General features: G+C 39.1%; 1 protein-coding gene and 1 long non-coding RNA gene across 2 annotated transcripts; both read left to right on the top strand.

Moving 5' to 3' along the window:
• The first annotated feature begins 4,910 nt into the window (after window positions 1-4,910).
• On the top strand, window positions 4,911-10,652 carry atp6ap2 (ATPase H+ transporting accessory protein 2). Its single transcript, XM_071478616.1, has 9 exons — window positions 4,911-5,056; window positions 6,311-6,441; window positions 6,524-6,652; window positions 6,791-6,886; window positions 6,991-7,128; window positions 7,412-7,465; window positions 7,566-7,715; window positions 7,806-7,925; window positions 9,742-10,652. Exons 1-9 carry the CDS (start codon window positions 4,981-4,983, stop codon window positions 9,934-9,936), a joined length of 1,089 nt encoding a protein of 362 aa, XP_071334717.1. The 5' UTR covers window positions 4,911-4,980; the 3' UTR covers window positions 9,937-10,652.
• A 690-nt stretch (window positions 10,653-11,342) lies between these two features.
• LOC139621771 (uncharacterized) lies at window positions 11,343-13,301 on the top strand. The gene is made up of 3 exons (XR_011691080.1): window positions 11,343-11,482; window positions 12,030-12,119; window positions 12,571-13,301. It is a non-coding gene; the product is annotated as an uncharacterized lncRNA (long non-coding RNA).
• Window positions 13,302-14,579: the final 1,278 nt, after the last annotated feature.

Here is a 14,579-nt window from a genome sequence, read left to right as displayed (position 1 = left end):
CACTTTGTAAAAAAGTTTGTAGTCGTAAATCAACCTTTGAAAACCTGTAAAATAAATCTGCATGAGAAATTCAAGTTTGTGCCTGTGAAAACAAGACGAGGTCAAAACCTAGTATTTGGCTGGACCACGATGGTCAAATCCTGATTTTACGTCGTCTGACAAAATCACCAAACACATAAATTAAAGACAAAGATGGAGCTGTGGCTTTAAGCTGTTAGGAGAGACAGAGTATCTTTTTTCAAGGCTTTTGCCTTTATTACAGTCATAGTGAGAGAAACGGGAAAATTGGAAAGATTGGATGACACACAGCAAAGGGCCACAGGCCAGATTCAAACACAGGCCACCAGGGAAAAGGCTAACCCCAAATGGCACTACCTCTACCAGGTGAGCTACCAGGGCACACACTTCAAGAAAGACTATATTTATTATTTTTTTCTCTCACACAGAGCACAGCCTCTGCCTGGGATCAACAATAGTTTAGCTTTTATTTTCTTCCAACTGCAGATCATAAGTTATTAGAGGCAGGTCTTTATGTCCAACTCCCTCTGTTTGATATGTAGACTTGGTCATAGCGGTTAGTACAAAGACTCATTACAGATGACTTCTCTCTCTCCCTCCCTCTCTCTCTCTTGCTCAGTTTGCTCAGTTTGTCTTATGTTTAGTTATTCCTCTGCCTCCTTTAGCAAAAATGATACATGTAATGAAAGTAGTTTATTTGCTGTAATGGAGGCCAGGCTCAGTGTATTGTGTATAAGCGCTCCTCCGCTTCCCTGCAGTTCTTGAGCAGCCGGGAAACCATAACATCCAGAACGTAGACTGTGGCTCGGCACTCTGCTGAGCAGTGGTGGAAATACTATCACTCAGTCAGTCAGTAAGTCAGTCAGTGACATTCACCGTTATACAGGTGGCCCCACTGTTGCAGTCCAGCCAAAAATTGTGCTTGTGGCAGAGATATGTAGTTGTTAAAGATAAAAAAAGAATATGTTAATCAAAACTGAACAAATGATGAACACAGTAGATGAAGAAAGTCTTTTGTGAATGTCTGTGCACAGATACAAAGTATTTGCAGTGTGTGACACTGACAGGTACAAATTTTGATCCTTGTAACTTCAGTGTCACACACTGTGTGGGAACCTTTGAGTGCAGAGTTTTACACAGTATTCTGCCCTGAATCAGTACAGATGTCAAAACCATTTCTTATTTTACAGTGTCTTTGCTTTGTTCATTTGTTCATAGTTTTGATTCACACAGTCTTTTAACAATTACAAATCTCCTTGACACAAGCACAAATTTTTCACTAAGTTTCACATGCAGATTTAGCTGACAGGTTTACAAAGGTGGATTTAAAACTGCAAACATTGGAATTATTTGTGAACATCACTTTACAAGTTCAAAATCATTTGCACCCTTACTTGAGCCCATACAAGTATGGGGTGTAGTCATGTGCATGATTTAGCATTCCTTGCTGGCTGTGGAGGACCATAAGGTGTGGTACTGGCCTGAGTTGGATTCTGGCTTTCCTGTGAAAAAACACAATGTTAATTGAATTAAATGAAATTACTTTCCATTGCAAGTCATACAAGTACATTTTAACCAGCTCTTCTTTTAACTATGAAATGGAATATATGATGGAGTTAAAAACATAAAAGATTTATCGATCATCCATTTAAACCTCATTTAGCATAAACTGTAAGAAGAAAAAGACTTTATAAATAAAACTGATCATATTAAGTTAAGGTTACATTAAGACACTGTCAGGGACAGAGTGCTTTTGTCAAAATCTGTGAACAGATAAAGAGCAGAAAACTGTAAAACTTGGCACTCAAATTTCCTACACAGTGTGTGACACTGAGGTTACAAGTAGAATACACCCGAATCTGATTGGACAATGACAGTCCAGTCACAAAGGAGACTCCAGTCAGAGGGCAGGTATTTCTCTTGCCTTCATTTCTACTCAGATCCTGAAAGGCGTAGAAGATTTTCAAGATGGATGACAGCGTGGGTTTGTTATTATACTTATACTTCACACTTATTGTACTTATTACACAAGCACAATTAAAACCTGGAAGAGCCATACATTTTGCTTTCACCATATAATTTTTGGGTTTGCAAAAATCATTTGTCTGTGCTTAGAAAGTCCCACTTCATGCTGAGGAATGAGGCGCAAAAATAACGCCATAAGTTTGAGCCCACAGAGTCATACACATGACTTACCATTTCTTGCTGCTTGTGAGGGGACTACTGGCCTGAAGTGGACTCTGTCTTAGCCAAAAACATGTAATTATACTAAATAAAACAATTACATTTTAAACAGCGCTTTACAATACAATATTGAGAAACACTTATTTTTACTTAAATTTGCTCCAAAGGTGACATCTAAAAGCAAAGTTAAGAAGTTTGAGTTTTTTAAGATGCCTGCCTAATACCAAAATTCTCAGCTTAAAAAAATGATACCCTCTTAGTCCCAACACAGTTGAGAAGTTTTTATTTCTTGATAAAAACGAATTGTGTTTTTCCCCAAATCATTTTCCATTATACACAAAACAAAACAAAGACATTGAGCCTAACTTGTCAGTTGATGTATAGAAAACCTATTTTGATTGCTTTCACAGTAATTACTATAAGTCTGCTTAGAATATAAAGTATAATCATGGTTTTCCTTCAAGCCTGCTGATATTTCATTTTGAGATACATAAACATTTGTATTTGCCTGTTTTACATTCTGGCCAGTAGATCCTCATCACACCAGTCCCCAAACTGGTGTGATGAGGAGCTCAAAATATTTACTTACCGACTGTGAACTGTACACAGAAGTAGGCCTTGGATCACTGCAACCATCATGCTTTTTGTCGTCATATATAAAGCAGGATGATGGTGTGTTTTCTGCCAATACCTGTATGTAGGCAGTCCATAAGTTCAGGTACCTGCTCTGGTTCTTCCCTGCACGCCCTGTTTCCTGCTCACCTGACTCCTGAAATTGTCACAGGTATGACAAGTTTGTGTGTTTGTGTCTTCCCCAGTTTACTTTTCTTGTGCTGTTTTTATTCATATTAGTTTGGCAAAGATGCCACTGAGAGATCAAGATGAATCACCAGTGGATGTATACTCCAACTGGTGGCCCCAGTCCAACAACCCACAACGAAGCCTGAAGTACGCCACACATGTCAGACTCGACCTGTTACCAGTTCTGGCAGTGGGCCACAATGGCATTTGTTAATTTCCTGCTATTTTCTCCGTGTCAATGTTTCCCTAAGATGCAGGATAGAATCAGATTACATGACTGCTCTTTTATTAGATGAACACACCGAGAGTAAACCAGGAAATATGAAGCAAGAGTCCAGAAAAACATCAGCTGCAAGTGAAACTAAATCCATAAACTTCAGCCTCAAGTCAAGGAAAGTTCAAAGTTCATGAGGTGCAGCAGAAATCCATAAACTGCAGCAGCATGTGACTAAACAGACAGTTTATTCATTTGAAAGCAATTTTGACCAAATAAGAGGCTTAAATATCACATACATTATTCCTGTGGCTAAGGACACTTAAGTCTGTATTATCTGTCCTAAAGTTAGAATCGTCACTAAGAATCCTCAAATCAGGTTACTCCATAGACAACACAAGGGGCACTGACTTTGTTTTAGTACCAGTAGATGCATATTCCATTAAAATACTGATTTATTGTCATAATTGACAGATGAAACATTTAAGACTTCACAGCATCAAAGCCCCATTGAGCAAACTGGGGTTCTCCCTTTAGCGTCTAACTAAAGGGGAGAGAGTTGCATGTTCTCAAATATTCACCAAGCTGTTCTGCGGCACAGGAATAGGGAATATGAATTCTTAAGAAGGGTTGGGTTCTCCTTTAAATGCAGAATCCATGATTCCATGTTCCATCCTGAAAACATCTGGTGCCTAAAACTATACATATCAAATTCATTATAGAAGCTTATAGGGGCCCTAATCAGAATGATCATGCAAACTTGAAAATGAAAATGTGATTTTTCACAGATGTTTGTGTTCTAGGATTACACTGGAGTTGACCTAATGAATATGAGCTATATTTCTACAAATGAAAGAAAGTGTACAAACAGATCAAATTTTATCATTATCTTTCATATAAAGCAACAAACAGTTCTACATCAAAATCAGTACAACCGTACAGTCTCACTTCAAATATATAATCATGTGAGAACAAACCAAAGAGATTAGACGTGCTACTGGACATCAAAATAACACGAATTGAGGAAATATAATGAAATAAACTACTCACTCAACACACTCAAAGACAAAGGTGAAATGGTGGAGGGAAGCAGCTCAACTGTAGGCAAAGTGGACAATGAGCTCAGGAGACAGAATAAAGAACACTCAAGGCACCTGTGTGACATGTAATAAACATTTGTTTGAAATGCACCAACTCAAACTTTAAAAGTTTACCGTGTATAAGACGTTGGAACATCATGATTGAAACACATGAAATCTGGTGACAAGCTTTTGACATCTGGAGATTTTCTGTCATAGTCACAAAATAGACAGTCTGCATTTATGACCCCCAGAAAAAGAAAGATATAGATGTTGGCAATCCCATGACCTTTCTGTTAGAGCACCATAAGGGCAAACTGCAAATATATGGCCGGACTGCAACACAGTCTGCTGCAGCATTTCCCATGCATTCATTTATCAATATTGACAACCACATAGTGATTTCTATTTTTTAATAAATCATTATTGTCATTTTATCTGTAACAAAGTACTTGGTAATTACATTATTTACAGTGGTGCATATGGTTATTTATTTTAGAAAGCCCCCCCATTTTTTAAAAAAAATATCTTATCTCGTTTCCAGCAATCCCACTTCCCAATTAATTAATCAAAAAAGATACTCTAATTTATTTTTTAAATTTTGCGTCAGTTTTCGTGACGTCATTGTTTGCTGCGTCGTGACGTCGGGTCAGCTGATCTCTGGCAGAGCGAAGACCGAGAGAGATGTCGCTGACAAACTGGCTAATGATGGAGGCTGTTTTCTCCGTGGCGCTTGTCCTCGGCTTGCTTGCTTCAACCGGTAAGAAATGTTCAACGACAGTTCAGGTCATAAGTCGCTGTTTGGGTGAGGGAGCCGTCGCCACCTTCGCTCCTCCATTTAAATCCAACAAGACAGTGCCATGTATCCACTCCGGGTCATCGCTAGCATCGTCCTTTTGCTTGGTGATCATTTCTCATGTTTGGTTTGATACCGTCGCTTCGATGAGGATGGGTACATGTGGAATAATCGTGATATATTAGTCGTACTTTGGATATTTATGATATAATATACTTATGGCTAGCTTAACAGTTGAATATCATAACGTTAGCTTGTTGCTAACACTCTTAGCGTACTAGCAGATGGTAAAAGCTAGCAGCGGGGACGAGGTTGTGTTTAGTTAACAAATTCGTTGAGATCGTATGAAATTGAAGGAAAATGTGCAGTTATTTGCTTCCTCGTAGCCAGTTGCTAAATCACAGAAGAGTGTCTTGTCATGTGACCGGCTCTAAACTGGTAGTTCCTCTTTACCATTCATCACCAGCTCCCTGTCACGGGTTTGTGCCTCCATCCACAGCGCTGTAAAGTTGAGGCTTTATCCTTACTCTACCCCGTGAGGGCCAGTCAGGCTGTAGCTGAGAAAGCTGGTGCTGGTGTTCTCTGTGACCTACAATTAACACATCAGTGAGAATTAATTATAGCGTTACAGTGACAGGAGTGACATGGCTTCTCATTTGAGAGGTCCTACTTTCCATTATTGCAAAACAGCACACTCAATAAATGAAGCTGAATTGGCTCAATTCAGATGTCTTCCCCAACATTCCTGCAATATAGTCTAATTGAGCAATAAGAAATGATGTGTTCAAATTCACTCCATTGTTAACCCATTCACTATTTTCTACACATTGAAGACTTTATAGGTCTTTAAAGGGCATTGTCATCACTGACATATCATGTAACTAATTTTCATTTTTCAAGGACAACACATTGCACATAAGATTTGCAGTAAAACATAGTATGTATGCTGAGGACACTTCTTTTTGTTCCATTTGCGGGGGTGTATGAGAACACCATATCATGCATAAATGATTCATAGAAAACTCTTATAATGAAAGAAAAATATGTAGAAAGTAAGAGATTGAAATTGTGTTACTAGGTAGGGATTTTAACATAAGTTATCAGTAAAGAAGTTTTTTTTAATATTGGTCAACATCTAAACACATGAACTTAGTACTGTGAGTTTGTTCTTTTACATAGATCTTTCTTGGATTGACAGCCTTCTCATTTTCCCCACAGGTGTACATGGAGACAGCTTAACAGTGCTGCAAGCTCCAGAGTTTGTGTCCTTCCAGAAAGGAGACTGGCCTGTCTCTGGAGAGAAGATCCCTGACCTCGTGGCTTTAACCATGGGCTTCTCTGTTCAGGAGGTGCTTTATTTTAAAAGAAGTAACTTAAACTCATGATTGTGCTAGCCTAGTCTTTGTTTACAATGTGTGTTCATTTGTGCAGGATCTGTCCTGGCCAGGCCTCCAGGCTGGCCCATTATTCCAGCGTCCCCGGGCTAATGTGCTGGTGGTGGTGAGAGGAGTCGATAGTTTAGCCCTGCCTCAGAGTGTGGCTTCCTACCCACTGGAGAATGTGAGTCAGACTGGAGTGGGGCCTCATTTGGATGTTTTGCACATCAAATATCTGACTTGGTGTAAAAATAACTGGAGGCTGGAATGTAATTTGAATGAGCTGGCTCAGTTTTTCAGTGGGTCTTCTTCTTTCTTACAGCCAGTACCTTTCACCCTGGATAGCGTTGCAGAGACGGTGCACTCTCTGTTTGCTGAGGACACTCCTGTAGTGCTGCAACTGGCCCCTAGTGAGGAGGTAATAGACATATACTGAGACTGAACAAGGCATGCGTAACATCTCTGAAATCACTCTTAGCATGCTTGTGAGCTATTTTTTAATCTGTGTGTTGTGTCTCTCAGAGGCTGTATATGCTGGGCAAGGCCAATGCTGTGTTCGAGGACCTTCCAGTCACCTTGCAGCAGATCCGTGCCCGTCTGTCCCAGGATGGCTCTGTGCTGGCTTCCCTGCCCCTCAACTCCCTCAGCAGAAATGCTGAGGTATGTTTCTATGTACAAAACCATACCCACACAAGCCTTACTGGCTTTCTGTGTAGCATGTACAGGAGTTTCGTAAGACAAAATCGTTACAGTTAGTATACTTCTTTGAAAAAATGATGGCGCCATCATACCCAAAATGTTTGTGGCTTCTGCTGAGAAAGAGATCATATTTACCTGTCACACACTAAGACCTTGTTTTTGACAATTTATCTCCTTGAATTTCACTACACTGTTATGGGGAGTCTATTTTGACTTTCTTATGTATGTTGTTCTTGTTTTTCAGGCTGATTTGCTCTTCCTGTCTGAGGTTCAAGTACTTCATGATATCACAGCTCTTGTAAGTCACGGCGGTTAACTGAAAGTTTGTTTTTTTCCTGATCATGAGGATAGTCGGTCAGGTTTGACTTGGATGTCTTTGTCTTTTGCCCTTCTTGTAGCTGCAGAGACACAGACATTTGGCTAAGGACCACTCCCCTGATCTGTATTCCTTGGAGCTGTCTGGCCTTGAGGAGCTGAGCCGGCTCTATGGCCAAGACTCTCCTCAGTACCGTGATGCAACTGCCATTCTTGCCTCTGTCTTGCAGAAGGTAAGAAGGAAATCTGAGGAAGTGACTGGGCTCATCAACATAACCACCTCAGTCATTAATTTGATAATGTGTATGTCTTTTGCCTTGTAGTTTGGAGAGGATGTGTATGGTCTCTATGGCAACAGTGCTGTGGTGGAAGTTGTGACGGTGAAGACTTTTGAGGCTCCTTTGACCAGGAAGTCCCGTTCAATCTTGCAATCCCAACAGATCGTAAGTGTGAGAAAAGACTTGCCTGTTTTTTCCACTTGTTATATAATAATATATAGTAGTTATAAATTTAGGATTATTGTCAACATTATTTATATTAAAGAGGGCAGACTAATCAGAAACACCTCTGTATCATGCAATATAATTCAAAAGCACCACAAACTACATCTTCTAAAAATGAAGAAAAAGATGAATTGTTACTTATCTAAAACTGTTTCAACAAAAACTAAACTTTTGATTGTAGTAGTTTTAGTCAGTTTTCACAACTGACTATATGTTTTAGATGTGGATATTATATTGACATATGTGTGCTTGCTTTCCTATTTTTCTTCTTTTGCCCTGGTATGTAATGTATGTAGTGTCTTGTAAGCTCGTGTGGGTGGGGCATCCCTTTTGCGTTTGGCTCGATTAGCATAATATCATGCAGAGACGATGTCTATGGCAGTGTACGACATGACGGTTGTGTGATCTGTAGGCAGTCTACCACATCTGAGAAACGTCAGGTCAGCTTAGTGTCCTTGCCAAGTTCTCAATAGGCTGCAGGCAGCTAAATCTGTGCTGTTCAGGCAGTGGTTCTCAGTCACATGGATTAATTTGGATGTGGCATTTCTTACCAGTATATGGTGAGCCACACCAAATGACTTTAAAGTAGTGTCTGCAATCCATCAGCAGTCAACTTGCAGAGTAATGGCAGCATGTGGAGGGGTGAGTTGAAGGCAGGTTGGGCTCACTGTATAGACATGAGAAGAGAAAAACTCTGCTGCTGGTAGTCACTGTTCCTAAATCATAGCTAATGTCTGCTGCCTCAAAGATATAACTACACGTTGGGGCCACAGAAATGCTACATGTACCTGTGATTGGTCAGCTTGGGCTGCTTGTGTTTTCTCCAGCAAATTTCCATGCAATGGGGGGGAGTTATCAAAAAACATTAAGCAAGCTGAAGAAAATTCTTCAGTAACAGAAAGCCATCTGTTCTGCAAACTTTCTGCTCACCCAACTGCTGCTTTTTATCACAGTGAAGTAACATAAAAATGGCAATTACACAGCGGCCTCCTACTCAGGGATGATATAAGGCAAAATATAAGTTACCTGGATCTAGCAAAGTAACTGACATAGTGTAAACAGAGATACTGTGGAGAATATAATTAAAGCATTTTACAACCTAATCATATACGACAGATGTGTCTAGTGATAGTACTCTCAATCTTATGCTGAACCAAAAATCAAAACATGCACCCTTAGTATTTACAGTGTTACTGTTGTTCACCCCTTATGTCAGGTATAAACCCAGTTTCAGTCCTTGGGTTTTGGTTTTTATGACTTAGGTCTGGAACTAGGGAATGCTTTGATCATCCACCCTAATAAAATGGGTAAGGGGAATGGGGGTGAGAGGGTGATGGGGTCCTGCAGAGATGGACCTGACAGTCATGTCATAATGCATCTTATGAGATGTTGCCCTCCTCTCATGCTCACATCCTGTTGGATATCCACTGTATGCACAGAGAGTAAGAGGTCTGGAATGGATAGCAGGGAAAAGCAGGCCTACACAACAACACTAATATACCCAGCTGCTGTTGTAAAAACCAGCTTATGATGTTTCAGAGTGGTGTAAATACTAGAAACATCTGTCCGTATAGTGCAGTACAATTCAACAGCACCACAAATGACAACAAACTGCAGACTGCATTAGAATTGGCTGTTTTCAGCTATGTTAAATTTGAGGAATGAAAATAACTTATTTTGTTTTAAGTCCCAAATTATTTCAATGGCAAGTAATGCATCTATCGCTGTGGTTTTGACTGTTGTTAATTGTTTGCAGAGTAACCCAGGCAGCCCATACAACCTGGCCTACAAGTACAACTTCCACTATGCTGTGGTCTTCAACATTGTGCTGTGGCTAATGATCGCTCTGGCTCTTGCTGTCATTGCCATCGCTTACAACCTGTGGAACATGGACCCAGGATATGACAGCATCATCTACAGGATGACCAATCAGAAGATCAGGATGGATTAAGTCCTGACCATCAACACTCCAGCTGTCCCCTTAGATCCCTGTAGTGAATGTTAGTGTTTTGTGTGAGGTCTTGTGTAGTGAAAGAACTGTGACAGCTTGAGGGGAAAGAGAGCAACACAGAATCACCTCTTTGTTTACAGCACTGGCACGATAACGGACAAAAAATAAACAACATTGCATTAGTTAGCTGTTAAATTTACCTACATAAAGCAGTTAGACATCATCCTCCACTGGAGTGTACACTGAACAAATTCAGACTTCCTCCTTTCAACCTCACAGCTCACATCATTCCTTGTGACTTAAACTCCTCACTATGTTTAATTTTCCCCCTCGGTGATTGCAATTGTATTTTTTATTGTAAAAAAAAAAAGAACTAATGTAATGTCATGAAAGAATGAGATTTGTCTGGTTTCTGTGTGAAGTTGTTGTGCTTGTCCTGATGTGTGAAACTGTTTTAAGTTAAATTAAATCTATGTGTATATATTGAATATACAAATGCAACTGTATGAGAAACTGCTGTACTCTTATTGTGAAAAGATTTGTGCAGTGTTTATTCCAGGTAGGTCCTGGTACCCTGCTTCTATTTCAAATGATATCTACATATTGGATTACAGAAGTAATTGATTGTAATGTCGATTGTTAGGATTGGACATGGATAAATGAAGCTTTGTAAATCGCAATAAAATGCCTGACAATAAATTATTACATGGATGAAACCGGTTGTCCATTTAAGAAGTCTCTAGCACAGACAGCACACCCACTAGCAGCTTTCCTGTACACACCAACAAGCTGTTTTTTGTTTACACTTATGTTATTATGTTTACTACAATTCTGTTTGAATTTATTTTTAAAATAAAACTGCTTCTCTTGGACAGTGGGCGAGAGGGAAGATAATTCAAGGCTAATGCCCATAATTTCCTTGAAAGAGCTGATGTTCTTAGGAAGGTTCCAGGAAATAAATACACAATTTGGTACTGGTGTCATGTAATGTAATTATGTCTGGGAAATTATTTTGGAAATCATCAGCTGCTTACAAACTGCACAACTTAGACCCATGTTTCTATTTACCCTAACTGGTACCAAATTACATGGTTCTTTCAATGATTATTATTATTATTTTTTTTTTTTTTGGGTAGAAATTATTGATAATATAATGTGAATGTATGTATTTTTGCATCTATTTTTTAAACGTGGTCTAAAGCTTTCACACCGACATGTGAAACGATGGCAAAGGCGATGACTGTGGATGTCACTGTGGCTCACTTCAATCCTCTTTTCCGTGTAAATTTTCTGTCCATCACTGTCACATGTTCATGTTGTGTTGTGTAACAGCTCAGCCAATCAGAATGCAGATCGCTGGTTTAAGTCCCGCCCTGGTGTTATCCGCTGTATGTCATTGGTTATGTGTTTTCATAACAGCCATAAACTGAATATAAAGCAGCTGACACTGGAAGGTTCAGAAAACTGCGGACTTCCTGAAACGGACGAGGTTGTATTGATCACAGACTGAACCAGGAAATAAACATGGTCTGACTGATAATAAAAGGTAGGTTTGATTTATCATATTTTTGTGAATTAAAACCGTAGTCGACACTCTTATTAACCGGTCTATGTGTCTATCTATAGATTACTCAAGTACGTAATCGTATTTTTTAAAGTGCTTTTACTCTACTTGGTTATTTCCATTATCTGCTACTTTATACGTCTGCCCCACTTCATTTGAGATGCAAATACTGTCATTTTTACGCCACTACATTTATTTAAACGCTTAAGATGCTATTTACTTTACAGCTTCAGATTATGAATACAAATAGATAATGGATAACAATAAATTATTGATTAAGCTACTTAGCAGTTTATACGGTAGTATAGTAGTAATTATGCTCACCTTTACTAGCTCTGTTACTCAAGTAAAAAAATTCAGACTGCTGTTTCCTTTTACTTGTGTCTGTCTGTGACAGCTTTGTAATAAGAGTTTCGTTTTCACGTTACGTTTTGTGTGGACTGAGGCAAATATGTGAAGACAACCTTTATAAATGATGAACATCTTCATAACGATTCTTATCATGTTATGTTTTTGTTTCACTTCCTAGCTAGCGTCTACGTGGTGAGGAGGATCCGGGCCTCCATTGCTGAGGGGCAGCAACTAGAGAAGCCCATCATCACACCATGTAGTGCTATTGGTAAGACAGAGACTACTAACAGCTACTACAGCTTCTGCAAAGGAAACAAAAGAAAGACTAATAGAAAATAAATAACCCGGTGAACTCGACTTTATACTTGTATGATCCTTGGAGCTGTGTTGTCTTTTGCAGTATGGTTAGTTAACATTTAAGTCCCTCTGTTCAGTGTCAGTTGTGTTCAGGTTACTGCATGTGACATTTTTTTGTTTTCCAAAAATTTAAATGATTTCTCAAATCCATTATACACTTGATTGACACTTGAATTAAGAATTAAGACAGTTAAGACTTTTTGTTCTGTAACCCGCTGAAGCATCATTGTTCTTAACTTAGTTTGCCGTTATGTCATGAAGATTAGGGGTATTAGAGGTGAAGAGAGTGTGTATGTAGGTTTATGAAAGAGCATTATGCTGTTCATGTCAGCGACTCACTTTGGTCTCTCTTTTCTACCTAGCTGAAAGGAAGGCGGGACATGAGTCTAGAGGAAACACCCCGGTAGCTGCTCTTATGTCAGGACCTGATGAAGGTGTCGTTGGAGCAGCAGGCACGGGGGCATCCTCAGAGACAGCGGTGGAGAAATGTGGCTCCTGACGTTAAAGATCGCGCTGGACACTGGGACTCCGGTCAAAACACTGGACAATAATAATTTCTCGTCTTTGTAAATTTGCAGTGTAAGGCAATAGTTAACTTATGGATGATCTCTTGTGGATACATAACCACACACTCACACACAATGTTAAACATTTATTTTTGTATTTTTGTTTTATTTTATTTTTGTTTTGTCCAAACTCTTATTTCGATTACAGTTATCCCAGTGATTACCTCAATCAAGTGTCAGTGCTGCAGTCAGTGTCCAGCTCCTGGTGATGTGCATTTAGGCCTTTTTCATTGCATACATTTTGACTAACCACAGCAAATACACAGATGCAACTTATAACATTAACAATGACACTACTCCTTTTGGTGCTTTGGTGGTGAGCCAGCAGGCACAACACTGTAGAGTCCTGCAACAACACCTGAATGTGATGCAAAGAATTTATTTGGTTAGTTAAAATATTACCTGTGACAAAGGTCTGTTTATACTGTATACTGCAGTGTTTGAAGGCCAACTCACCAACCTCTCTTCAGGGGCTGAGCAGGCCTGATGTTTCTGCTGTTATATCAATAAACGTGGAAAAAAAAGTTGCCACCAGGTTGATGTATATACTTGCCTAAGGTAATGGTTACACTGGTAACAGTAATGACCAAGAAACAAAACACTGTGTATCTTTTTATGATACATTTCAACTTATCACAACAGGAAAAAGCACAGGTGTAAGTGAGCGTTAATGATGATTCAGTGCCATTCAAATGTCCCGCTAAACCATGCCATTGAGAATGGATGTATAATAGTGGGAACACCTAAATGGAATTTATGAGTCATCATTAATGTTATTGATTACACAAGAGCTTTTTATAAATTAACAGAATATTGTAAAAGATTAGCTAAAACTTTGGGTCGAAAACAGATGCATGCATACAAGCATGTAATTAAGCAGTTATACCAAATATCGAGTTTTATTTGAACTTTACATAAATATATCTAATAAGGAAAAACATGGATGTAAGAAATTTTGACTATGAGAATTTTTATTTTTAGCAATCCTATATTTTTCCCCACAATATCTTGCAAAATGTACAAAATTAGCCTGTTATTTTATTGAATATAGCCTGTGCCATACAGGTCTCTGACCTCGCTTTGAACCCCTGATACACGCTGTTATCAGCATGTTATATGCTATTGTTTATCAGGAAATATTCGACATGTTAGCTATGACACTTGCTAATTATTACTAAACACAAAGCATTGCTGGATTAAACTGTGTGGGGCAATGTCATTTAGGAGCACAATATGAAATAAAATAAAGGTGTTAAATTTTGACTCAAGCCCACTCTACAAGGCAGGATATAAGGTTATCCAATGGCCAGTTGGTATTGTGCTTTGGTGGTACAAATTTCTAAATAACACTCTTGGCCCCCTGGAGGTCTGGGGCCCTGCGTGGTTGGTAATCCTGCCTGGACACCTTGTGAAGCCATCGGGTATTTAGTCATAAAACAAAATGCTGGACAAACTGAAATTTTGACTTGATGGTGGAATTAGAGGAAAAGTCCAGGGATTACCAAAGTTATTACAATTAATTATGAGGGGAACATGGTCATCTGTATCATGTTTAATGGCAAGCCATACAATAACTGTCAAGTCATGGCACACTGAAACAAACTGTCCACCTGCTGACACAATCAGATGAAAAGTCGGTGCGTCACCAAAGTCATCAGGAGTAAAAGTACAGTAGCATTGTTGATAAAATGTACTATTTAATGCATAAACATGTAAACACCATACTACATTACTGTTGAAGCTGGTTGAGGTGGAGCTAGTTTAAACTCTTTTATATACTTTTAGGTCGGGTCAAAATCTTAGGA

Source organism: Trachinotus anak, unplaced genomic scaffold (genome assembly GCF_046630095.1).
Source record: "Trachinotus anak isolate AG129_WGS33_773 ecotype Australia unplaced genomic scaffold, CSIRO_AGI_Tana_v1 ptg000001l, whole genome shotgun sequence".
Taxonomy (NCBI): domain Eukaryota; kingdom Metazoa; phylum Chordata; class Actinopteri; order Carangiformes; family Carangidae; genus Trachinotus; species Trachinotus anak.
Note: the sequence above shows the minus strand (reverse complement) of the source record. Positions and strands in the feature narration are given on the sequence as shown.